The sequence below is a fragment of the Bombina bombina genome, chromosome 4, assembly GCF_027579735.1.
Source record: "Bombina bombina isolate aBomBom1 chromosome 4, aBomBom1.pri, whole genome shotgun sequence".
In the NCBI taxonomy this organism is placed as follows: Eukaryota; Metazoa; Chordata; class Amphibia; order Anura; family Bombinatoridae; genus Bombina; species Bombina bombina.
Window position 1 is genome coordinate 609,345,281 of NC_069502.1, and position 25,435 is coordinate 609,370,715.

At 34.4% G+C, this 25,435-nt stretch overlaps 1 protein-coding gene across 5 annotated transcripts in view; it reads right to left on the bottom strand.

Moving 5' to 3' along the window:
• Positions 1-3,339: 3,339 nt before the first annotated feature.
• The window catches only part of SCML4 (Scm polycomb group protein like 4), a 254,821-nt gene continuing 232,725 nt past the window's right edge, over positions 3,340-25,435 (bottom strand). For 2 of the 5 annotated variants that reach the window (XM_053710600.1, XM_053710601.1), the window contains 5 exons: positions 21,077-21,277; positions 13,916-14,110; positions 8,550-8,825; positions 6,806-6,951; positions 3,341-3,953 (listed from right to left, as the gene is read on the bottom strand). In XM_053710600.1, the coding sequence (XP_053566575.1) occupies positions 3,828-3,953; positions 6,806-6,951; positions 8,550-8,825; positions 13,916-14,110; positions 21,077-21,277 (944 nt within the window). In that variant the 3' untranslated portion in view covers positions 3,341-3,827. Of the gene's footprint in view, positions 3,954-6,805; positions 6,952-8,549; positions 8,826-13,915; positions 14,111-21,076; positions 21,278-25,435 lie in introns of all 5 variants that reach the window. The other 3 variants (XM_053710604.1, XM_053710602.1, XM_053710603.1) reach the window with 3 other exon arrangements.

Here is a 25,435-nt window from a genome sequence, read left to right on the forward strand (position 1 = left end):
CTATTTGCAGAATAGATTAAAGACATTTTTGTTGGCCTCACTAGGGAACGTGGGACAAAGCACCATTTTTTGCACAAAAGCAAAAATTGTTTAACGTCTCTTTTTAAATTAGTTTTTAAAAGTTGTGCTGTCAATCTAAAAACCTATAAAGCTGGTGAATGATGCACGTGCTTGTCTCTCAATTGAAATATTTACTTTTTTTAATCCAGTCTATATGTAAATCAGATCCGAATTTAAAAGTAGCAGAGGTATAACATACAGCCCAAAACACACAGTGTATAGCACTTTCTCACTGGCATTCAATCTATGACTTTTCTAATGTATTGATAAATGAGAAGACACTTCACAATAGCATTAGTCTATGCCCTATTAAGCCCAGATGTGTCAGCATACTCATTTATAGGATGTCATTAAAACACTATATAGTATAGAAAGTATAATGGTAAAATATATCTAATTGTATGCCTTTGTTGTACATGACCAGCAAATGTATAAAAATGGCAAGCAAGCAAGAATGGGTATTACATTTTTTAATACAAAATTTATATCCACACTGTTCTCAGTATCAAAGAATAAACTGTACTTTCATTTCACTCAAATGACTGTTTGTTCAGATTTCCTGGCTATATAGGGGTCATTCCCTGGGTGAATGAGTATAATGTCATCAGATATATTGCACACAAGTCATCTCATTGGATTAAAAAAAAAAAAAAAGCATTAAAAATAACTAAATTATTTCTGTAATTACGTTATTGTTTTTTGGCTCAACTGACAGCAAGGACAGAACCAAATATCATCTGAATGGGGCTAAGATAGGTTTTTTTTTTTTTAAGTTTTTGGAGATTTTTGAACAACCATTAATACCTCTTACTTTTCTAAAGAGAAATTATCACTCTGTAGCAGAGGCAAAATTGACCTGAAGTCAACTAATTATTCACTAACAAGGGTAGACAGCAGTTTACTAGTACATTTAATGCATTCTGTATTACTTAAGTGTTGAGCTGTTCTTGTACCATGTAATTCATTTTGTTTATGTGCTGAGGATTTTGTTAGAGGATAAGTTATTCCATTTTGCATATATGGCAGGTGTCCACAAAACAGACAAAAATCAACAACTAGAACACATTGTGAGCCATAATTAATACATCCAGCTCTGAGGTGGCCACTGTTGCTTCCTTAAAGCACAGGTCCAGAGAAACGGCCAAATTACAAGTGGAGTGCTAATTTATTGTGCGCCCGTAAACGGGCCAATTTAACCGGTGCACGATAAAAAAACAGTGGCTGGTTAATGCTACCGCAAGCTCGTGGTAGCAATTAGCATTCCGAAAAGTAAATGTGTTGTTTTTTTTAAATATTTTTTTTTTAGCATTTTTATTTTTTTAAATAATAACTGCACAAAGCAGTTTTAAGGGCTTAAAGTGAGGGGAGTGGGGTGTTAGAAAAAAAACGTCACTGAAAAGTGGCTTTACATAGCGGTCTATCAGGACTGTGTTATTGCTATAAATATGTATATATATATATGAGTTTATATACATATATATGTATGTGTTAAATATGTGTATATACACATAAATATATATGTATATATTCAGGAAACATATGTATTTAAATTTGCTGTCCATTGCTGCGCTAAGGTTCTCTGACGTGTCTCATGGCATGGGAACGAGGCTCCCATTGTAGCCTATGGAAGCGCGATCTTGTGAGCACAAAGCTTCCCTGCAATGCAAACTTGAGGTCGCGTTAACATTGCGCTGAACCTGTAATACCACTGCACATTTGCGTGGGCTGGTATTACTGAGCTGAGCGCAAAGTATCGCGCTTGCAAAAGCACAATTTTGCGCTCCACTCGTAATCTGACCCAAAATGTAAAAGTTTATATTCATCTACACATAGTCTCTGGGTGACAGAGCAGAAAGTCTCAGCATAGCTGGAATGAAGAGACCGTACTAAAGCAGCCTGACATGAGATTACACAGTGACGCCAAAAAAGTATTCTCTGTGGAGACATAACATCATTTTTATTGCTGCCAATAAACAGCCACAGCAACTGCTGTCTTGTACTAAAAGGCCTGTGCTTTTCAGTTGCAGGATGTATATTCATAAATCGATATTATAGCTTTTTTTTATTTTCTATTCTTAATAAATATATCAGTAACTGTCTTCATGTGGGTACTCTTTGCATACTGCTACACAAAGCTGCTTAAATCGTTATTGCATGTAACATCCCTCCTGAAAACTGGACTGAGTATATGCAAATTAGTGGTTCCCAACCTTTTCCTAATAGGCCACTAATAACATCATGTGAATACTAAGCTTTACTGTATTATCTTGTTATATATATTAATGGGCAATACCCGCCTTTAATCTGCTTATCATGGGATACTAGTCATATATGGGCTCAATAAATCCAACTTTAAGAAACTTGTGTGGATATATTCACTTGTCATCTATTGAAAGGAAATCAAATGCAAACAGAAGGAGATGATGACATTTTCATTTTATGATTCGCTTTGCTTTGAACATTTGTGTTTTGTTGAAATTTATTTTATTTTTTTAAATATTTTTTTTGCTTTCGTTTTTTAATCAACAACCAAGACAAAGTTGATTTATAAAATGAAAAAGCAGCACGTGTGTCAGAATATAGAGATGAACCTATATATTCTGAATCTCCAGTTTGCATATCTAAAATCTATATGAAGAACATAGCTATGTAGCAAATACTGAATACAATCAAGAACACTTTTAAAGGTGAATTTAGAACAGGGATTTGATCAGTTTCAGAAAACGCCTATATATTGCCCAAGCATTTTAACCTTATTTAACAAATTAAAGAAGAACATACATTTCACACTGTACAGAAAATACCATTTTAAAGGGATAGTCTAGTCAACATTAAGCTTTCATGATTCAGATACAGCAGGCAATTTTAAGCAGCTTTCTAATTTTCTTCTATTATTCATTTTTCTATGTTTTCTGGTTCAGACCTGGGTAGCGCTTGCTGATTGGTGGCTACATTAAGACCAAAAAATGCTGAACCAAAAATGGGCCGGCTCCTATGCTTACATTTCTGCTTTTTCAAATAAAGATACCAAGATAATAACAAAGAAAAATGAATAATAGGAGTAAATAAGAAAGTTGCTTAAAATGACATGCTCTATCTGAATCATGAAGGTTTAATTTTGAAGAAAATATTCCTTTAAGGGTACAAAATAATTAGTTATTTCACAAACAAAACCAAATCATCAAAAGTGAATGGAATGCAAAAAAATGCCTTTCTTAAAAAAAAAAAAAAAAAAAATACAATTTCTAAGAAAATCCATTGTGACTTTATGAAGAAGGTAATTTTATTAAAAAAAGATTACTATAAATCTGTGCATTACGCACTTAATGTAAATAGATATCCTTTTAGTGTCTGTACATGACGGTCATACTTGTAGCCAGCAACAAGGTAAATATGGCAAATATTGCTTTTGGCCTCATGTCAGTAGATTTATTGTTAGATTTCAGTAATAATTGTACAGGAGTATTTTATTTCTCAGCACCTGTCAAAATGTCAATGTATTGGCTTTGAAGATGATTTGTTTTTTGGCAATTTATGACAATGATCATTTATAAAAGACTAATATCAGCCACCTTCAGACCAATGTATTGCGTGTCTTCCCAGTTCTAAATGTGGGCTGCAAATGGGAATATAATCACACACATGTTTTATACAAAAGACAAACTTATGCACAAAAAGTGGCAGAATGGTCTTTTTTTTAAATAAGGCAACATGTTACCTCTCCTGTGTTAAGATACTATCTTAATTTTTATTTATTTTTTTGAACATTAGTACTTTAGTTGTTTCAGCTTATCAATATGGTAACACAGTTTCAGAGCGGGTCCCAGTTTTAGTCCCAAATACTTCATGACCATATCACTTTTCAACAGCAACAAGGCATTGCCATCAATTTCCTGACAAAACAAAAATAAATAATATTAATCATTTCTAGGTAGCAAGAACACAAGTACAGTGTATCAAGAATTAGTATTCAATCAAAATATTTATATACTATAACTGAATAAAATATTACTGAGAGAAAAGTAAAGTGTAATCTTACGTGTGACGGCCAAGGTTAGCATGGTTGGTTTAAGTCAGTAGTGTAGTTAGTGTACTGCCCTAGACACGGAAAAATCTACCAGGCCTAAATCACCCATAACCCCAATAATTTAACACATATTTGCTGTATATATATTTTTCTCACCACCAGCAGATATGGATACATGGAGTGGGTATCCACCCTCACTAGACAACCAGCATTCAGTGATTTGTAAGAAAATTAATAAACAAAGCATTTGGATAGCAGACAAGTGGGAAGCTTTAATTTCATAGAATTACCCTTAACATTTTCTTCCCCCTTTAAATATTGCTGCCATAGGCATAGGCCTTGATGACCCAGAACAACATACACCTATATTGAGCTGAGGGTTTTGTCATGGTAAAGATGCATCTACAGATACTGTTAGATTGTAGAGTGAAACACTGAAGGGCAAACTAGTCAATAAGTATGTGTTGCAGTGTAGAAGACAATAAATGGCACACAAGAATGATCCTCTGTGGTATTATTATTCTGAATATAAATTGTGTGTCCCCTATCCAACAGATTTATTAGCAGGATCTGTGTAGGAACACGTAGCGTTGTTCATTGATCATATGATGTGCTTCATTCACTGTAACACACGTGATTGCTAAAGCTGCAATACATTTAGAGAGTTATGTTGTCTCACAACAACAAAGGTACATAATGTGTTAGAACATTTTATTATTGCACTTTGTGTTGAAAAACCCCCACACATTATTTAACAATCCCATCTCACTGGCCTCACTGTATTTACTAAGAAAAGGGATAAATCCATAAAGGGACTTAAAAATAATTTTATAAATACATAGACCTACTTTTATAAAAGATCTGCATACAAAATAAATAAGTTAAAGGGACAGTCTAGTTAAAATTAAACTTTCATGATTCCAATAGGGCATGCAATTTTAAACAACTTTTCAATTTACTTTTAGCATAAAATTTGCTTTGCTCTCTTTGTGGAAAGCTAAACCTAGGTAGGCTCATATAATAATTTTTAAGCGATTGAACTGCCTCTTGACAGTTTTTGACAGTTAGACACTGCTAGTTCACGTGCGTCATATAGATAACATTATGATCACTCCTGTGGAGTTATTTAAGAGTCAGCACTTATTGGCTAAAATGCATGTCTGTCAAAAGAACTGAGGTAAGGGTGCAGTCTGCCGAGGCTTAGATACAAGGTAATCACATAGGTAAAAAGTGTATTAATAAAACTGTGCTGGTTATGCAAAACTGGGGAATGGGTTATAAAGGTATTAACTTTCTTTTAAACAATAAAAATTCTGAAGTAGACTGTCCCTTTATTAGCATGTAACCTGTTAGTTTGCTAGTGACATTAGCTTTGTTCTGCATTTCTGAGACACATCCATTGAAATGCCACCAATCAGCAAGCGCTACCCAGGGTCTGAACCAAAAAAAGGCCAGCTCATTCCTGCTTTTTTTTTAAAAAGATAGCAAGTGAACAAAGAAAAATTGATAATAGGAGTAAATTAGAAAGTTGCTTAAAATTGTTTGCTCTATCTGAATCATGATGAAGGAAAAAAATGTGGGTTTAATATCCATTTAACCTATGCAAAGAGATTAAACACCTCATTAAAGGGACAATTAACACCAGAATTCGTGTTGCTTAAAAAGATAGATAATCCCTATATTACCCATTCCCCAGTTTTGCATAACCAACACAGTTATTATAATGCAGTTTTTACCTCTGTGATTACCTTGTATCTAAGCCTCTGCAAACTGCCCCCTTATTTCAGTATTTTTTTACAGACTTGCATTTTAGCGAATCGGTGCTCACTCCTAGGAGCTTCATGTGCGTGAGCTCAATGTTATCTATATTAAACACATGAACTAATGCCCTCTAGTGGTGAAAAACTGTCAAAATGCTTTCAGATTTGAGGCGGCCTTCAAGGTCTACGAAATTAGCATAAAAACCTCCTAGGTTTAGCTTTCAACTAAGAATACCAAGAGAACAAAGCATAATTGGTGATAAAGGTAAATTGGAAAGTTGTTTAAAATTGCATGCCCTATTTAAATCATGAAAGTTGTTTTTTTTATTTGACTGTCTCTTTAAAGTAAACTCCAGAGGACAACTGGGGCCTTTCAGAACACATCTAGTTAGCTAATGACAAGAAACATGTATGTGAAGCAACCAATTGCCTAGCAATTCACAAATTGCCTACATAGGTATGCTTTTCAAAAAAGAATACCACGAGGATAAAAGTACATTTGATAATTGAAGTAAATTAATAAGTCTCTTAAAATAGCATGAGCATTTAATGTTGACTTTCATGTCCTTTTAAATTAGGCTACCTTTAATAATCTGAAGGGACATTTTAAAATATGAAATCCTGAGACCATATTGCTAGGTGCAGAAAATGTACCAGTACCTAGAGCAACACACTCCCTCAGTTGCCCTGATTTTACATATATTTTCATTTGAGTCAACCTGACCAAAGCAAAGGAGTCAATATAATCACACTCAACAGCCTCTTCAAGGAGCATATTCCCAGACGACGTTAAGAAACGTTAAGATGTTGCTAAGAAATTAAAGCAATTTTACAATGAAGTGCTTGAATCTTGATATTAACTATGCAGAAATAAAATAATGCCTTCAATGTCCCTATAAGTTGGACATATTAATAGATATTATTTCTAGTGAAATTGTTGTAATGTTGTTGCACTCACGTGTTTTCTGAAAAGGTCTACGTGTGGTCCTAAAGACTGAGGATCTGCATCCTTCACAAACCACACTACATCTTCAACACTCCAGTTAGAGGGGTCTTTGCTGGTTGGTCTTACGGATTCCTGGTTGTCAGGAGAAGGACTTGAGGCTGCAGAAAAATACACACACACACAAAAAAAAAAACATTTTATGTCTCTGTACTGTTGTTAAAACTGTCTTCTATAATGGACAGGAGGGTTAGTAGAGAGGATTATGGTGATAAAAGCTATTTTCACATCAATAGCCTTTGATATTTTCTATTTTGTCTAGCACAGATCAAACAGAAACATTAAGTTTGATTTTGTTTGCGTAAATGGCAAATGGATAATGGATATATGGTGCAATGGAGGGAAAATGAGATAAATTATTTACAGCACTTATTAGAATCTCTTATTTTAAACACATATTTTTTATTGTATGGCATCTATTTGACCAGTGTCAACAATAAGACATTCTGTCTGAAGTGACATGGAATGTTAATGTTTTGTTATGCATATAAATGGGCATTTTTTAATTGTTATAAAATAAACCCTAAATCATAATTTAATCCCCTGGCAAAGGGGCAGTGTTGGTTGCTCTTAGGGCTATCTGTGAAAATCAAATGAGTCCCTGCAGATCACAGACTACACAAACAACATTTTGCATTCTACAGAGGAGGTAGATTTACCATATCATTATTAACCCCTTAATGACCACAATGTACCCTGTATGTCACTGGTCGTTAAGGGTTTTTTCAGGACATAATAGCACAAGTCTAGCAAGTACATGCTATTAATTCCCTCCCTCCAGCAGGCTTTGTGGAATAGAGCAGTCTCAACGCTGGTGGCAAGACCACGCTATAAAACAATCAAGTCCCAAAAAAAGGCCAGCGACATACAGGGTACGTCGCTGGTCCTTAAGGGGTTAAGGTCAGTATTTATTAAAGCCTGTCACTGAAGACAACAAAAGGCTATTTTTTTAGGATAAAGTTGCTAAAGTATGGGTGGTTGAAATTGTATCTTATTTAATCCTTACCAAAGGGCAGCTCAATACAGGCATGCATCAAAATCATTTTACTAATAGAAAGACAACTAAACTGATGCTAAAATATTGGGCTAGTCTGAATTAATATTAAATTTGGAGCCCATATTAATTAGCTATTTAAATTTTATGAAAGATTCAAATGTATTTTTTGAGATATTACTGATGCATATTTTTGGTATTGGACAGAGAGAAACTCAATCAAAAAGAAAGAGTAGCGGAGCACAGGATAAAATGTTATAAAACATCAATATATATTAGTTCCAAAAAATGTTAAAACAAACAGGATAAGGGTGCTATTCCCCTAATAGGAGTCAGCTTGTACAGCTGCTGACATGTTTCGGCTTTCCGCCGTTATCAAAGCTTACATTCACTTTAAGCATTTCCCTGCTTTTTAATTTTTAAATAAAAATGTAAACTCGTCCATTAACATTTTTTTAATTGACATTAATATGGGCTCTATCTATCTATTTATCTACCTACCTATCTACCTACCTATCTATCTATCTATCTATCTATCTATCTATCTATCTATCTGCACATTCTTACATATATTTACTATCTCATCTCATAACAACACCTCTAATATGGCCTGAGCATAAATTTGCTTTAAAATTATTCTATATATTGATGTATCTCAATAAATAAATATCCCCTTTATTTCAAGGGAAATAAAAATACTATTACCACTTCTGTTTCCCTCAAGGTATGTTGAATTTCTAGTAGGGCTAGACGTCTGCCGTCTTAAGCTTGTAGATGATGACCCACCAGAGGACATCTGGCTTGGTCGAAGATTACAGGAGGAAGATGAGTTCCCTCCTCCTCCAAGACGTCCTTCCCCGGAGCTCTGCCTCATAGGATACATGGAACCCATGTAGTTAAATGCAGAGTCAGATGGATCCATATTGTATCTCTTTGTGTTCACAGGATCAACCAGGTAATCTTCAGGTATCACGGTTTCTGCTGAGAAAAAGTATGTTGCATGAATACAAAAACACTGCAAATATAAGGTTTTACTAAAAAAGAGAATACTAGTATCATGCAATCCATAACATTTCTTGTTTAAAATTAGCTACATTTGATGTTTAGATGGTGCCCTTTCTTCACTGGGCAGAGATATGGATGGCAAATGGGACACAAGATATTTGGAGGTTAGAAGTAATTTTAAGTGTACACCCTGAAATAAGGGATTCATTGTATATTAATTATAAATATGGCTTCCATTTTTACTCATATAGATACATAGGATTTCATCTTCAGTTATAAATACTCTGATGAATGAACAAGCAGATTATCTGACAGAGAAGGGATGTTTCTGAATGAATCATTTCTAGAATTACACATTTGATTTTTTTAAAAAAAAAGATATAAATAATTTATATTCTGCTCACAACAGTGGAATTTTTTTCATTAAGTTTTTGATGACTAAGTGCAGCATTTATGATGTTAAAACTTTAAGAAATCATTTATTGTTATAGCACCAGTTTATGAACATCTTCAAGAGAATAACTTTAAATTATTTTTGTCCCAATATTTGACATTTCATATCTCAATTATCAAGAGCTCTTGGAATGGAAGACAATATTATGGAACTGACTACAGTCAGACAAATATTTCAATAATAACATTTTTTTCTTTTTTTTTTTTTTTAAATAATCAACTCAAACTGGACTGTAAGTTTTGATATCATCATTTATTTATAATGAATTATTTAAAACAACATTAGGTCAATATTAAGCTAAAATCCCATTATGGTTGTTAATGGACTGTACTACAAAAGTTAGTGTACTATGAAAGTGCTAAACAAAATTCAATTATCAACTTAAAAATGATCTGAATGAAGAAAAAAAAAAAAAAACTAATTGATACAAAAGTAGAAAGAATCTATGTTGCATTTGTCAGTTATGTGTACTGAAAGATGAAAACTCACTCTAGTCTATATATTGCAATATGTACAAACAGTGCATTCAATATTGTGTCAATGCTGTTGAACACCAATCAGTCTTGTGGGAAGTGATAATATGCTCAAAAGCCAACTGAAATAGAGTATCAGGGTGCCATATTCAGCAGCATTGCCTTTTTGGAATATTCAGCAACAACAGCCTTTTTGGCTAGGCTTAATACCATTTAATGGTTCTCTATAGTGATAGTATAAAATAGCACAAACACATAGGGGCCGAATTATCAAATGGCGGACGGACATTCGCTGTAGCAAATCATGTCTGCCCAACATCACTAAATGCCGACAGCATATGCTGTCGGCATTTAACATTGCACAAGCATTTCTGGTGAAATGCTTGTGCTATGACGCCACCTGCACATTCGGGGCCAATCGGCCGCTAGCAGGTGGTGTCAATCATTTAGATCCTATCTGATCGAGTTGATGGCAGTCTGATGAGTTAAGGTGCAGCGGTCTTAAAACCACTGCTTCATAACTTCTGTTTCCAGCGACCCGGAAGATTCACGCGGAATAAGCAGCATCCGCTGTTTGGTAAATATGCCCCATAGTATCAGTACTATTGATAATAGCATCCTTTGTGTATACCACCTACTTCTCCAGATATACTATGATAGGTCCATCCATTTTGTTTTTTCAATAGCTGCTTTGAATAGGTTTTATCGTCATTCTTTGGGTTTGCTTTCTATATATAATGTCTGTAGCAGATTATAACAAAAATCAGGGGTTAATAGAAATATATATGAGCATTGTCCATTTAAATACAGTAATCTCTCCTTTTTCATATGTTACAGTGATCTCCCCAGGACCTTTTTAATAGGTGCTGCGTTTATTAACCACCCAGCTAATTAATATATTAAGCTAAAATATGTTAATATACTTCAATGTTTATTGTTCAAATTATTGTGAAATAAATGTATTTTAAATTATGCAATTAATTTGTGATTTGTATAGCAGAACATGTTGCAATATTAGAAAGTATTACACTATCCCCCACTTAGCTACTTTATAATGCCACCTGGCTGTCAAAAAACTGTGTTACAAAATAGCTGTCCAGAATATATGGATGCAAATTTTGTCAAATCCTTAATTTTCCATTTCTGCCCTCATTTTTTTTTCTTTAAGATACACGGTGGGCTCTGTCCACAAAGCTTCAATGCTGGCCCAGATTGATAACTCTCCAAGTCAGCTATTCTCTAAATGCAAGTTGATTGTAAAGTCACCTGTTATAGTACAGGCATCTAAAAAGCATCAACCAGATAATTGACTACAGCAAGTTGGTGACTTTCAATATTTAGACATCAAGTCCATAACTACAACAGGCTCTATTTTAAATGGCATTGAACAAATACAAGTTTCAGAATTTATTAGGGCAAGTTAGACAATTAGATACAATTATTAGTGAAAGACACCCTCCTGTTATTCTTGTAAACATATTCTAACACTTAAATTTGGGTATGAATATTAAAATAGAAATTGAAGCATTATAATATTAAATTAATAATTTAAAATACAGCTGCACAGTTGAAAGTCTTATAAAACCTAAATGTAGACATTTTGTGGACAAAACACAATCACAATTTTGGCCTGTCTTGAAAAGTGAAAATGAAAGTTTTATAATGCAAATTAAAAAAAAATAACTTTGCAATTTGCTTTTTATGATTAAATATACTTCTTTATCTTCTTATACTTTGTTAAAATTAGTTTCTTTCCATTAAAGAATGCTGAGTCCCAGGAGGTCATGAAACTTTAACTGAGAACTTTTTTTAACCTTTTTTCGAGCTTTTAAAATAAGCCCAATAATTCAGTTATCTCTTAACTTTTATAAAAATAGACACTGATACTCTAACTAGGTCATTAAATGATCCTCTATGTTGCTGCAAAGGGAATTAAATAAATAAATACATTGTAAAACCATTAATGTATACAGTAGCACTATAAACAGCAAATACACACATAAAGGTAATATTGTTAAAAGAAAACCAGTTATTTTTAAGATCTCAATTTGTAGCATGTAAATGTGTTTGTCCCTGCTTTAAACATGTTTGAACATAATTGTACAAATGCTCATAGATGTTGAGCTAAAGTACTGTGAGAGCAGATGGAATTGACAATGAGATGTATCTTGTGAGGCAAAACCTTGTTATAATTTGCCATATGGCCATGTTTGTAAAAGTGTAAGAAAAACAAAAAATAAAGGTAATGAGTTAATAATAACGTCACATTGGCAAGCTGAATTAGCACAAGTAATGCAATGTCACATCGGTCAACATATGGCATATCAAAATGCTGATTGCACTTAAGCTATGTACCTCTGTGTAACCTTTTCATTCAAACAGGCATCTATAGTGTCTAAGGCCTCAGCATGCCAGACTTTGCTTTGCACTATAGCAATAACACAGGTATATTAGGACTGCACAAATCCTGGGCAAAAAGAAAATGCTTTCATGTGTTAGAGCATTTTACTATTGCACTATTGCTTGTTGATAACGTTTTGCAGGTGAGGTCAGCTCTGTATTTCATTTCCAGTCCGGGTGTCTCCTCTCATAATTTTCATATGTATTATACGGTCAACATAAGAGCACTTACAGGTCTTGATATAGAAATTTAAATTTTATTGCAAATTTTCAAAAACATTTTTTGTTTGATAATTTGGAATAAAATTTAAATTTGTATATCAAGACCTGTGAGTGCTCTTATGTTGACCCTATAATATATATATATATATATATATATAGTAGTATATATATATATATATATATATATATATATATATATATATATATATATATATATATAGTAGTATATATATATATATATATATATATATATATATACACAGTATATATATATATATATAGTTTTATTTATTTATTTATATATATATAGTTTTATTTTTTTATTTATATATATATATATATATATATATATATATATATATATATATATATAGTTTATATATATATATATATATATATATATATATATATATATATATATATATATATATATATATATATATATATATGTGTGTGTGTGTATATATATATATATATATATATATATATACAGGTGGCCCTCGTTTTACAACAGTTCAATTTACACCGTTTCAGAATAACCTATTTTTCCAGTCATGTGACTGCTATTGCAAAGCATTGAGAAGCAGTGTATTTATTAAAATAGCCAGTAGGTGGAGCTGTCCGCTTGTGTTGCAGCAAAGCCAAGCAAGCTGAAATTAATCAGTTTAACCAGACCTGAGCTGTCGAGCAGATTTCAAAGGAACAAGATCTTCCTGTGCATAAATCAGTCCAGATTGGAATGCATAGAAAGAACTGTTTTCAGAAAAATGCAAGTGAAGTATGTGTTGTATGATTATTTTATTAGGTTTATAATGCTGTTTAGCAAATGTTTTTGTTCATTTAACTTAGTTTAATTATATATTCTGTGTTGTGTGATTATTTTATTAGGTTTATAATGCTGTTTAGCATTTAAAGTCTTAATTTCAAGCTTTAAAAATAATGTATTAGGTGTTACTTATGACAATTTTGAGAGGGGCCTGGAACCTATCTCCCTCACTTCCCATTGACTTACATTACAAACTGGGTTTCAATTTACAACGGTTTCGATTTACAACCAATCCTTCTGGAACCTAACCCCGGCGTAAACTGAGGGCTACCTGTATGTGTATATATATATATATATATATTTGAGTAGGTGGAGAGCACTCCAACAGACATCGCTGAATGCTGACAGCATACGCTGTCAGCATTTAACATTGCACAAGCAGTTCATCAGAACTGCTTGTGCAATAATGCCCCCTGCAGATTCGTGGCCATTCAGCCCGATCATATAGGATTGGGCGGATTGCAGACCACAGCCTCAGAGGCAGCAGACCACAGCCTCAGAGGCAGCGACCTCTGCTTCATAACTGCTGTTTCCGGTGAGCCTGAAGGCTTGCGCGGAAACAGGGGCATCAAGCTCCATTCAGAGCTTGATAATTCGGCCCCAATGTGAGCACATTCTTTTTATATGTAAACACTGTATTTGTTCATACATTGGGTGAAGCTATTAGTGGTTCCTGACAGAGAGAGCTTACCTGACTCCATCCTTCCAGTATCGTACTCCTTGGGGTTGTCTGTGGTACTGCTGTACTGTACAAATGGCTGATTGCTGAACAGATTGTCACATATGAGGCTGCGGCACAGCTTCTTCAGGAAGCGTAAAACATATCCAATGCTGTTAACAACAGGAAGGCTGAGGAGATGCTGCTTCCCCTCAAACGAAGCAGAAACTAAGAAAGAAGGGGACAGAAATTGTCACAGATTTCCATGCAATCACATGTGCTGCACTATTCTAGACTTTGAGGGAATTGGGGACAAATAATCAATAAACTTGCGTGGTATGATGGTCATAAAAGTATTTCTACTACTAAAGGGACTGTAAAATCAAAATAATGATTTGGATAGAGCATGACATTTTAGAAAATTGTCTAAATTACTTCTGTTATCAATTTTGCTTAGTTCTCTTGGAATCTTTTGTAAAAAAAAAAAACATCATAGGTGAGATCAAGAGCATGCACGTGTCTTTAGCCATCTGGCAGCAGTTTTGCAACAATGTTTTCAACAATACATAGTTCCTTCAATAGAATCTAAGAGACATGTGCACACTCCTAAACTCCTATCAGCCTACCTAGGTTTACTCTTCAACAAAGTATAGAGAAAAAGCTCATTTATAATTAATGTAAATTGGAAAGTTGTTTTAAATTGCATGTTCTATCTGAGCCATAATGTAATTTATTTCTGTGTTACTGATTTCTTTTTAAACAAATAAATAAAGCGTATCTATCACAAGTAAAAGTAGTCATTTTAATGATGAGACGGAGAAGCATACACTTTTAAACAATTTCTCTTGCTATCCTTTGTTGAAATGCATACCTAAGTAGGCTCAGGAGCTGCGAGCTAGCTGCTGATTGGTGGCTGCACATATATATATACCTCTTATCATTGGCTTGTTGATGTGTTCAGCTAGCTCCCAGTAGTGCATTGCTACTCCTTCAATAAAAGTTACCAAGAGAATGGAGGAAAATTGATAATAGAAGTAAATTGGAAAGTTTTTTAAAAATGTATTTTTTATCTGAATCATCAACAAAAAATATTCGGTTTCATGTCCCTTTAAAGGGGAATAAAAGGGTATAATATGCTAGTGCTGTACAGTATCAACAGACTATAGCGCCTCTGTTTTGAACACTGCACAGGGCACAGAGCATACTTACCAATCAGGGACAGTGCAAGCCTAGAGATCAGCATCAGACATTTGTGCACATCACTAATCTACTGTTAGAACAAGCATAAAGCTGACACAGCATTTGTAATGCATTTTGCTCTACAACTGGCCTCCATTGCCCTTTAAATTCAATGTTTTCCTTTACAATTCATATCCTTATAACCTAATTTTCATCTTTGCTGGCTCTGGGGAAATCTAACTGTAGTTTTACTACAACATATTGATAGTGATTTCCCTTCACCCTCTGCCACATGCCTACCTAGGGTGCATTTTTGCTTATTTAATCTGCCTCCAACCACTCATTACTCGTGCACACTCGTTGTTTCACGCCTGATGTTATGGGAGAACTGTAAGCCTGATCACACTCCACAGATCAGATTTTCTCATATGAGACATTAACCAGCATGCATGCTCACAGCTATCTGTGCTCTCTGATCTGAGACCTTCTGATGAGCTTTGTCTTACTTCATGGGACTTCTCAATGGGTTTTACCTTCAGCAGTAGGGCACTAGACTTCACTAACCTCTCCAATTTCACCAGTGTCAACCATCCCTGTATTAGCCGATGAAGCCCATGTATCAGGGGCGTATTTAGGTTTTGTGCTGCCCTAGACACTCAAAATTCTGCTGCCCCCCCTCACCCCCCACCCCACCCCAGGTTTAAGGCCTTTTTTTAGACATAATATTTTTGGGGCGGAGTGTAAAAAATTAAAAAAATAATATCTTTTTAAGTAGATGTTCACCAGGGCTTGCATTCACTCTGGTCACACACACACACACACACACACACACATATATATATATATATATATATATATATATATATATATATATATATATATATATATATATATATATATATATATATATATATATATATATAAAAAGACATTATTTTGCAAGTCAGATGATTAAAGTGTTTATATCAGAAAAAAATATCCTTCACTGTATGATAGTTTGTCAGTAGGTAGTTGTTTAACCTTAAACATCTTCTTTGGTTATTGACAGTTATTTAAGCAAAATATCTGCTTGGATAAATATGTAATGAATATACAAACTGGCCTTTAAAAGTACTTAAAAAATACTACAGTAGTTATGATAGGTTTAGGAATTGTATCCTAGGGGATAAAGTCACATGATACAATCATAATAAAGTATATACTTGTATTGCTTCTGAATGTATTAAATGCATGCAACATATTTTCAGTTGTGTAAAAAGTCACATAGTTGTATAGATTCAGCAATAAATACTTATTCTTTGCATGTATGACAGATAGACAAACAGTAAATGTACAAGTATTTAGTGAATAATCTGTTTAAGTATTTTAATGCCTAATGAAGATGTATTGAAGGGAGAAAGGCTTATGCTGTTTCACAGTGGTCACGTTGTAGTGCACACTGCAGGGGCATATTTAGGTTTTGTGCTGCCCTAGACACTCAAAATTCTGCTGCCCCCCCTCACCCCCCACCCCACCCCAGGTTTAAGGCCTTTTTTTAGACATAATATTTTTGGGGCGGAGTGTAAAAAATTAAAAAAATAATATCTTTTTAAGTAGATGTTCACCAGGGCTTGCATTCACTCTGGTCACACACACACACACACACACACACACACACACACACACATATATATATATATATATATATATATATATATATATATATATATAAAGACATTATTTTGCAAGTCAGATGAAGTGTTTATATCAGAAAAAAATATCCTTCACTGTATGATAGTTTGTCAGTAGGTAGTTGTTTAACCTTAAACATCTTCTTTGGTTATTGACAGTTATTTAAGCAAAATATCTGCTTGGATAAATATGTAATGAATATACAAACTGGCCTTTAAAAGTACTTAAAAAATACTACAGTAGTTATGATAGGTTTAGGAATTGTATCCTATGGGATAAAGTCACATGACACAATCATAATAAAGTATATACTTGTATTGCTTCTGAATGTATTAAATGCATGCAACATATTTTCAGTTGTGTTTTAAGTCACATAGTTGTATAGATTCAGCAATAAATACTTATTCTTTGCATGTATGACAGATAGACAAACAGTAAATGTACAAGTATTTAGTGAATAATCCGTTTAAGTATTTTAATGCCTAATGAAGATGTATTGAAGGGAGAAAGGCTTATGCTGTTTCACAGTGGTCACGTTGTAGTGCACACTGCCCTGTGTAGTCTGTGTGAGTCTCAATTACGCGATGGAGCCAGGAAGAATACCGCATTTCCTCTCAGTCCAGGCCAGGCTGCGCAAGTGAGCTCTGCCTCCACTGTCACCACGTCATGTGCACCCACATACAATCCCATAGGATAGCAATAGCCAGGCCAGCCATTTAAGTCATTAGTAATTGGTTGATTTAGCCACACGGCCCTGAGTTCAGTAGAGTGGCCCTAGGGACTCAAAATTCTGCTGCCCCTTAAAAATCTGCTGCCCTAGGCACCGGCCTTGTTGGCCTATGCCTTAATACGCCCCTGGCACACTGCCCTGTGTAGTCTGTGTAAGTCTCAATTACGCGATGGAGCCAGGAAGAATACCGCATTTCCTCTCAGTCCAGGCCAGGCTGCGCAAGTGAGCTCTGCCTCCACTGTCACCACGTCATGTGCACCCACATACAATCCCATAGGATAGCAATAGCCAGGCCAGCCATTTAAGTCATTAGTAATTGGTTGATTTAGCCACCCGGCCCTGAGTTCAGTAGAGTGGCCCTAGGGACTCAAAATTCTGCTGCCCCTTAAAAATCTGCTGCCCTAGGCACCGGCCTTGTTGGCCTATGCCTTAATACGCCCCTGCCATGTATAATAGATCACATATATCTCTACCATTCAGTTAATGGGCTCCATAAAATAAAACAGTTGGTGTGGCTGGACAAACTGAAGAGCCTTGTGAGACTATTAATGTACATACCAAACTTATTGATACTTGCTTGTTGCACACTTAGTTTTCCTTATTGATAGTACTGGTCATGGCTGTTTTCTCTGCATAGATTCACTTACCTATCTGTATTCACTGAGCCCCTGTCTTAAAGGGATACTAAACACAATTTTTTTCTTTAATGATTCAGATAGAGCATGCAATTTTAAGAAACTTTCTAACTTACTCCTATTATCAATTTTTCTTTGTTCTCTTGCTATCTTTATTTAAAAAGCAGTAATGTAAAGCTTAGAAGGCTGCCCATTTTAGGTTCAGCACCCTGGATAGCGCTTACTTATTGGTGGCTACATTTAGCAAACCAATAAGGAAGCATAACCCAGGTTCTTAACCAAAAATGGGCCGGTTGGGGTAATGTAGCACTGCTTTTTGACAGTGAAACACCTAGTAGAATTCCCCGTGAAAAATTCAGAAATCCTTCCATGGCTGCTCTCAATATTCCTATGCCTTGTGTATTCCATTTTATGAAGAAAAAACCCCAGCATGTGCATTGCATAGATAACAAGTGAGGTAATTAAACTGATACTTGAAATGCTGCAGGAGTTCTCAGTTTTACAGTGTAGAACAATAAATAAACTGAAATACTTGTATGTGCTTATCTTACAGTATGCACATTTAATACTTCAATGAAACCAAAAATGCATAAGCAACATATTAAATGTAGAAGGGGGAAATATAATGCATGAGTCACCGCAGCTAATGAAGCCATTAAATGAAAATACACATATCCAATTTTATCTTCACAAGGCTCTGACTATAATACACTTCATTGAGAGTAGGAGAAACAAGAAAACTAAATCAAAGAAGTTAATGTAGCTTCAAATATAGAAGAAAAGACACAGAAAAACTTTATAACCACAGAAAGGAAGAGTGATACAATGTTTACTTTTGCCTCTGCTGCTGATATATTTGTTATTTCAAATAGAAACAGAAAGAGAAGCAGTCTGCCAGGAATGAAGAACAGCTCAGTGGCAATTCTACACTGAACAAGGGAAGTTGCAACCCCAGACAATCGTTTTGGCCTTCTTTGGGCCTCGTCAGTGAGGTGCAGCCACATCCCTCTAAGCACATTGGGCAAGGAGTCCACAACTGGTTTCCCCCATCACCCTTAGGTATACATATGCAAAAAAAGAGGGAAGCAATCTGCAAGGAACAGACAACAGCTCAGTGACTTTTCAAGACTCATTATCCTCAGGCATGGTACCCCAGGATTGGCGTAAAGCTGATGTGGTGCCACTCTTCAAAAAGGGAAGCAGGGATTATCCAGGAAGCTATAGACCAGTTAGTCTGACATCAATAGTGGGGAAGATATTTGAAAGGATTATAAGGGATTATATTGATGATCATATTCGTGTAAACAAGATTATGAGTTCTAATCAGCATGGCTTTAGGAGAAATAGATCATGTCAAACTAATCTAATTAGATTCTACGAGGAAGTAAGTAAAAATATAGATAAAGGGGAATCAGTTGATGTGATATACTTAGATTTTGCAAAGGCATTTGATACAGTGCCACATGAGAGATTAATGCACAAAATTAAGGGACTGGGAATAGCTGAAAATGTTAGCTCATGGATAAATAACTGGATAAAAGATAGGGAGCAACGAGTAGTAGTAAATGGAGCATACTCAGATTGGACAAAGGTAATCAGTGGCATCCCCCAGGGATCAGTACTGGGCCCTGTTCTTTTTAATATTTTTATAAATGACTTGGAGCAAGGATTAAATAGCGACATCTCTATTTTTGCAGATAATACTAAGTTAAATAAGGTCATTAGGTCAGAGCAGGACGAACTCTCTTTACAAAGGGATTTGCTAAAATTAGAACTATGGGCAAGTGAATGGAAAATGAGATTTAATACAGAAAAATGCAAGGTTCTACATTTTGGAAGTAAAAATAAGCAGGCTACGTATTTTTTAAATGGGACAAGACTTAGCCAAACACAGGAGTAAAGGGATTTGGGAGTAGTAATAGATAACAAGCTAAAGATGGGTGCACAATGCAGGGCAGCGGCTTCAAAGGCTAATAAGATACTAGCATGTATTAAAAGAGGCATTGATTCAAGGGAGGGAAGCATAATTCTATCATTATATAAAGCCCTGGTAAGACCTCACCTTGAGTTTGGAGTGCAGTTCTGGGGACCGATTGCTAAAAAAGATAATGCAGAACTAGAAAAAGTTCAGAGAATGGCCACAAAGCTAATAAGGGGATTGGAGAAATTAACCTATGAGGAAAGGCTAGCCAAACTGTTTTTTCTTTAGAAAAAAGGCGCTTGAGAGGTGACATTATTACTTTATATAAATATATTCAAGGCCCATATACAGAGATGGCAGAAGCTCTGTTTATTCCAAGAAAATTGTTTCTGACAAGAGGTCATAATTTAAGATTCCTGTAATGGAAACGTTTTTTCACTGTAAGAGCAATTTCAAGAGAAACAATTGCAAATGTTATCAGGTGCCAAAGAATAAACATACACACACATTAATTATAAATCAAATAATCAATACAAATTTTCACAAATGGTTTTATTCTACCCAGACTGCTATCTCAGTCAATACTGGCTACATGGCTCAAGAATATTTCCTAATCATGGTATGGATCATTATTAAAAATGATTAAATATCTAGCAAACATATATTACATTTGTTGTACTATATATACATTTCAACAAAAATAGCTTAAAATGTCACTCATTGTCAGAAACGTTTAAGCACATTTCAAGCACCAAACAGGCTTTTTACTCATGAGTTGATAATATAGATGAAAGGTAGAAATTGTAATTTTGCAAATAGCTAGACCTGTACGTTAATGAAATTCTATTAATAAAAAAAAGTCCAGTAAAATCGATAGTAACAGCTCTTGTTCCTGGGTGATGTTAATAAATGAATTTAGAAAAGCACAGTGGTTGTAGATTTCTTCCTAACAACCCTATGTCCAAATGTCAATGAATGGCCTTGTCTAATCAGCTCTGTACAACAATTAATAGTAGCTATATCTTAGGCATTGAGTCCAGGAAATAACATTACATTACCTGAGACCATTTCTCCTCCGTAGCCCTGCTTTACTAGAGAGAAGACATTCTTCTGCTGGTGAGCACAGTCAATGCAAGCTTGCACTGCTTGCTGGAGCACCACCGAAGGCCTCTCAGGCCCAAAGTGATCTGGGAGTTGCTGAACCTTCTTACGATCCAGATATGGCCCTGTATTACCTTGTTTGTTCACATGAATGCAAACTACAAGGTAAAAAATACATGCAAGAATATGTTAGGTCCAACTAGATTCACAGTTGACAACAAAATAAAGTGTTATTTAGTTTGAATACAATAACTAACATGATAATGTAGAAACAACTCCAGTAAATTGCAATTAGATTATAAGAAGAAAAAGCTATGCTTTACAATAAAATCACATTTTGCACTTGCCATGATCACACAAGGAAGGTTATTGTCGCCATTTGAATGGATAGAAATGTCAAAATGAAACTTATATGATTCAGATAGAGTAGTTAAAAACAGCTTTCCAGTTTAAATTCTATTATTAAACTAGGTCTATTAGTATATCTTGTTGAAGAGAATACCTAGGAAACCTCAGGAGCAATAACCAACTCCTAGTAGCTAGCTGCCAATTGGTGGCTGCACATATTTGCCTCTGTCATTGGCTCACCAGATGTGTTCAGCTAGCTCACAGTACTGTAGTGCTGTGTCTGAGCCTAATCTTGAGCAAAGGATACCAGAAGAATGAAGCAAATTTAATTATACAAGTAAACTGGAAAGTTGTTTAAAATTGCACTCTCTATCTGAATCATAAAAGATTATTTTGACTTTACTGTCCCTTTAAATTCAGTTCTCCTGTATTAAAATCTAAAACTAAATCTAAAAATCTGAACAATTATGTCAGTATGATAAATTTAGAAAATAGTAAATGTTCTGGGAAATTATGTTCAGTATCAATTACTGAGACACATTATTTAATTGGTTTTGTATGAACATTTTTGTCATTCTTCATTTTTAAGGCACATCACTTTTTATGACAAAGGAAATTATATGTGTATAGCAATCAAACTACAGAATTGGTTCCATAATATGAATGCTTGATTTGTGTCTATCTCTAAGAATAAATTAGATCTCACTTTTCTATAATGTATAATGGTTGTTAAAGTTTCTAAAAAGAAAAAAAAAGTGTGGTTCCTTTACAATCCACTGGAGAAATAAATAAGTGGTTTTATCAAGATTGAGGAATCACATCTCCAATAAAGGGCTTTTATCTGTTCCTCTACTTTCTGAAACAATTGTTAGAGATGAGTGGGCTTTCTGCATAGAAATATGTAACAGAGGAAGATTTTAGAACTTATTAAGGTGAAGAGATCTTCACCTTAATAATGATTGGTGTTGCTAAAGATGTCTTAGTCATTTTTAGCTACCGTAATATATATATATATATATAGTGCAGATTGGAGTAGCCGTGTTAGTCCAGTAGATAAGATGCTCAAAAAAACAAAGTATTGCAGTATGCAGTGATACCTTTTTTATTGGACTAACATAATATTTGAAATATTATGTTAGTCCAATAAAAAAGGTATCACTGCATACTGCAATACTTAGTATAGCAATGTAAATATTTGCATAGGAAATTAGCACATCTAGGCAAGTATCTCCGCTTGCTTTTCCCCAGAAATTCTTAATATACAATGTTACCAATGCACAAGAGAATTGTGGGTAAGATATGAAAATTAGATATGCAAATTCTGAGTTTTTTTGCTTCAAAATACTGTTTTGACAAAGCGATCCTTTTAACAGGATTATTACAGCAAACCAGAAACCAGAGGTTTGCTGTAATAATCCTGTTAAAAGGATCACTGTGTCAAAACAGTATTTTGAAGCAAAAAAAACTGAGAATTTGCATATCTAATTTGCATATCTTACCCACAATTCTCTTGTGCATTGGTAACATTGTATATTAAGAATTTCTGGGGAAAAGCAAGCGGGGATACTTGCCTAGATGTGCTAATTTCCTATTTAAATATTTACATTGATTTAATTTTGAGACATGGAGGATTTTAATTTCAGTTTTTTATCTCCCCTCATAAATTTAATATATATATTTATATATATGTTATTTATTGTATATATGCATTAGTAATTAGTAGGACTAGATTAATAATATTTTAAACTAAGAACCAGGCTACATATGTCTACAAAGCTTTACAGTGGTAATGGTGCATGTTGCAATGTGTACATGAGTTTTGAAATAATCACACTACAAACAATAAATCACTTACAATTAAATTCGACTCAAACATATTGCCACATACCGTACCAATAAAAAGCACCTGCAAGAGAATATTTGCAGTTTTTTTTTTTTTGTTCTGTAAAATGAACATAGAACTCTAAACATAATTACCTAATTTCCATACTTAGCTAGGTCAAGACAGAATAAGCTGCAAATTGCAATAACAACTCAAAATGTTTAAAGAGAGCAAGATGGAGTGTTGCATCAGTGTCTTAGACTTGTTAACACCTGATATTTACAACAAGCGGCGGCCACTGGGTTTTGTATAAAAAGAGAAGGTACAAGCCAGCATTACATAAAAACAAGCTGGTGAACAATACAATAAATAAAACATTGAATTTTGTTTCAGAGTTTGAAAAAGAGAGTGGAACAAACTGTGACAAGTAGAAAATGGAAATGTATATGATGAAGCATTTTACACCATTATTGTGACTACACTTAGCTGAATGAGCGTTTCAGTATTAATACTAGAGATATTGCAGTACACAGCTGGATGTTCAATGTTTAATCAGGATGGCTGACTTGAAATGAAGGGATGTGTCTTTTTCATTGTTGTAAAAAAACAACAACACTAAGCGGTGGGCATATATTTAAAGGGACAGTACACTGTAAAATTGTTTTCCCATTAATGTATTTTCAATGCTGCAGAGTATAAAATGTATGAGAAATTGCATTTTCAGGTTTATTTGTGTAGATGAATTAGCTAGTTATGTGTTTTTAAGCCACAATGGGTTGATCTTGCAGGTAATAGCAGATCTCATTATGTTATCACTTTGTGTTCACACACTCACTTCCTTATCTTATATTTGTAAGTAAACCAAACCTCAATACAATGGAAAATTAATATTTTTATTTTTTTTTATTTTTTTTTTTTAATATTTTTATTGAGGTGAAAGATAAGGTAATACATAGTAACCACATACATAGGCCTCCAACCAGTGGGGGCGGTTTAGAATAGTATACATCACTGTTTATACACAGAGCGTTACATCAAAAATAGGAGACATGCAAACATTTCAGACAATAAGAAACTAATAACCATAAGCAATTCCAAGAAATCTAGCATGATCTAAGTGGTTAATGAACCTGTGAATCAACCTCAGATTTTAAAGTTTATGGTATATAGGACCCCTATTTAGGTCCTCACATCTGTATCTTCTTATTAAATTCAATAACATATAGGGTCAAATATAAGCCCTTGTTGCTAGACTAGTACAAAGATAAGTGAATAGAGTATGGGGGGAGGGATTATTATATAGGGCCCTTTGTGGGTCCTCCAGACTATAAACATATACCTATATCATAGAAAGGTTTATCAACCATAACCATAATAGAGGACTCATGTATTTTTTAAGGGGGTCTTCGATGGGATCTGTGTCCCTTAGCTTAATAAATAAGCTCCAAAAAAGGGGGGGGCGGAGCCTAGTAATATAGAATATGAGTAAAATAAAATAAACTGATGCCATCAGCCGTATCCAGGCATGATCTAAAATCTGGTATATAATTCTTGTAACCTAGAATTTACAATTAAAACTGCAGCTGCAGTTCAAGCATCTATTTAGGACACTAATATCAGAAACCCATCTATAGCCACAGATGGGTATGTTTAGGTGGCAGTTGGGCTAAACATTGCTAAAATGGTTGAACAGTAAACCAGCTCTAATAATCTCTTTGTAGGAGACGTGAGGGCCAACATGACTGCCTCTCAAATGTCCGCACATAAAGTAGTATATATTAACATCAACCTTTAGGACATCATCTTATAGGGTCTATCAATTACAAACAAACATAATAACAGGCATCTATATATGAGTGCAACTTAAAGTGTTAAGTGGATATATGCGCCTTAACTAATTGCAGCATAAGGTAGCTAAAGACTCATATTAACTTTGAGTAATAGGTGTTCTTATTGTCATGTAGCGTTGTAGGAGGGAATAAGTGATATCCATTAGTTATATGATATGGTGGTACAAATATGCACCCATCTGTTAAATTACTATGGTGCATATCATGTGGAATCTAACTATTACGTCGCCAGACTATCTGCCTCACAATATCCTATAGGCTAGAGGCGACACAGCATTTGAACAGTGTGTCTCCAT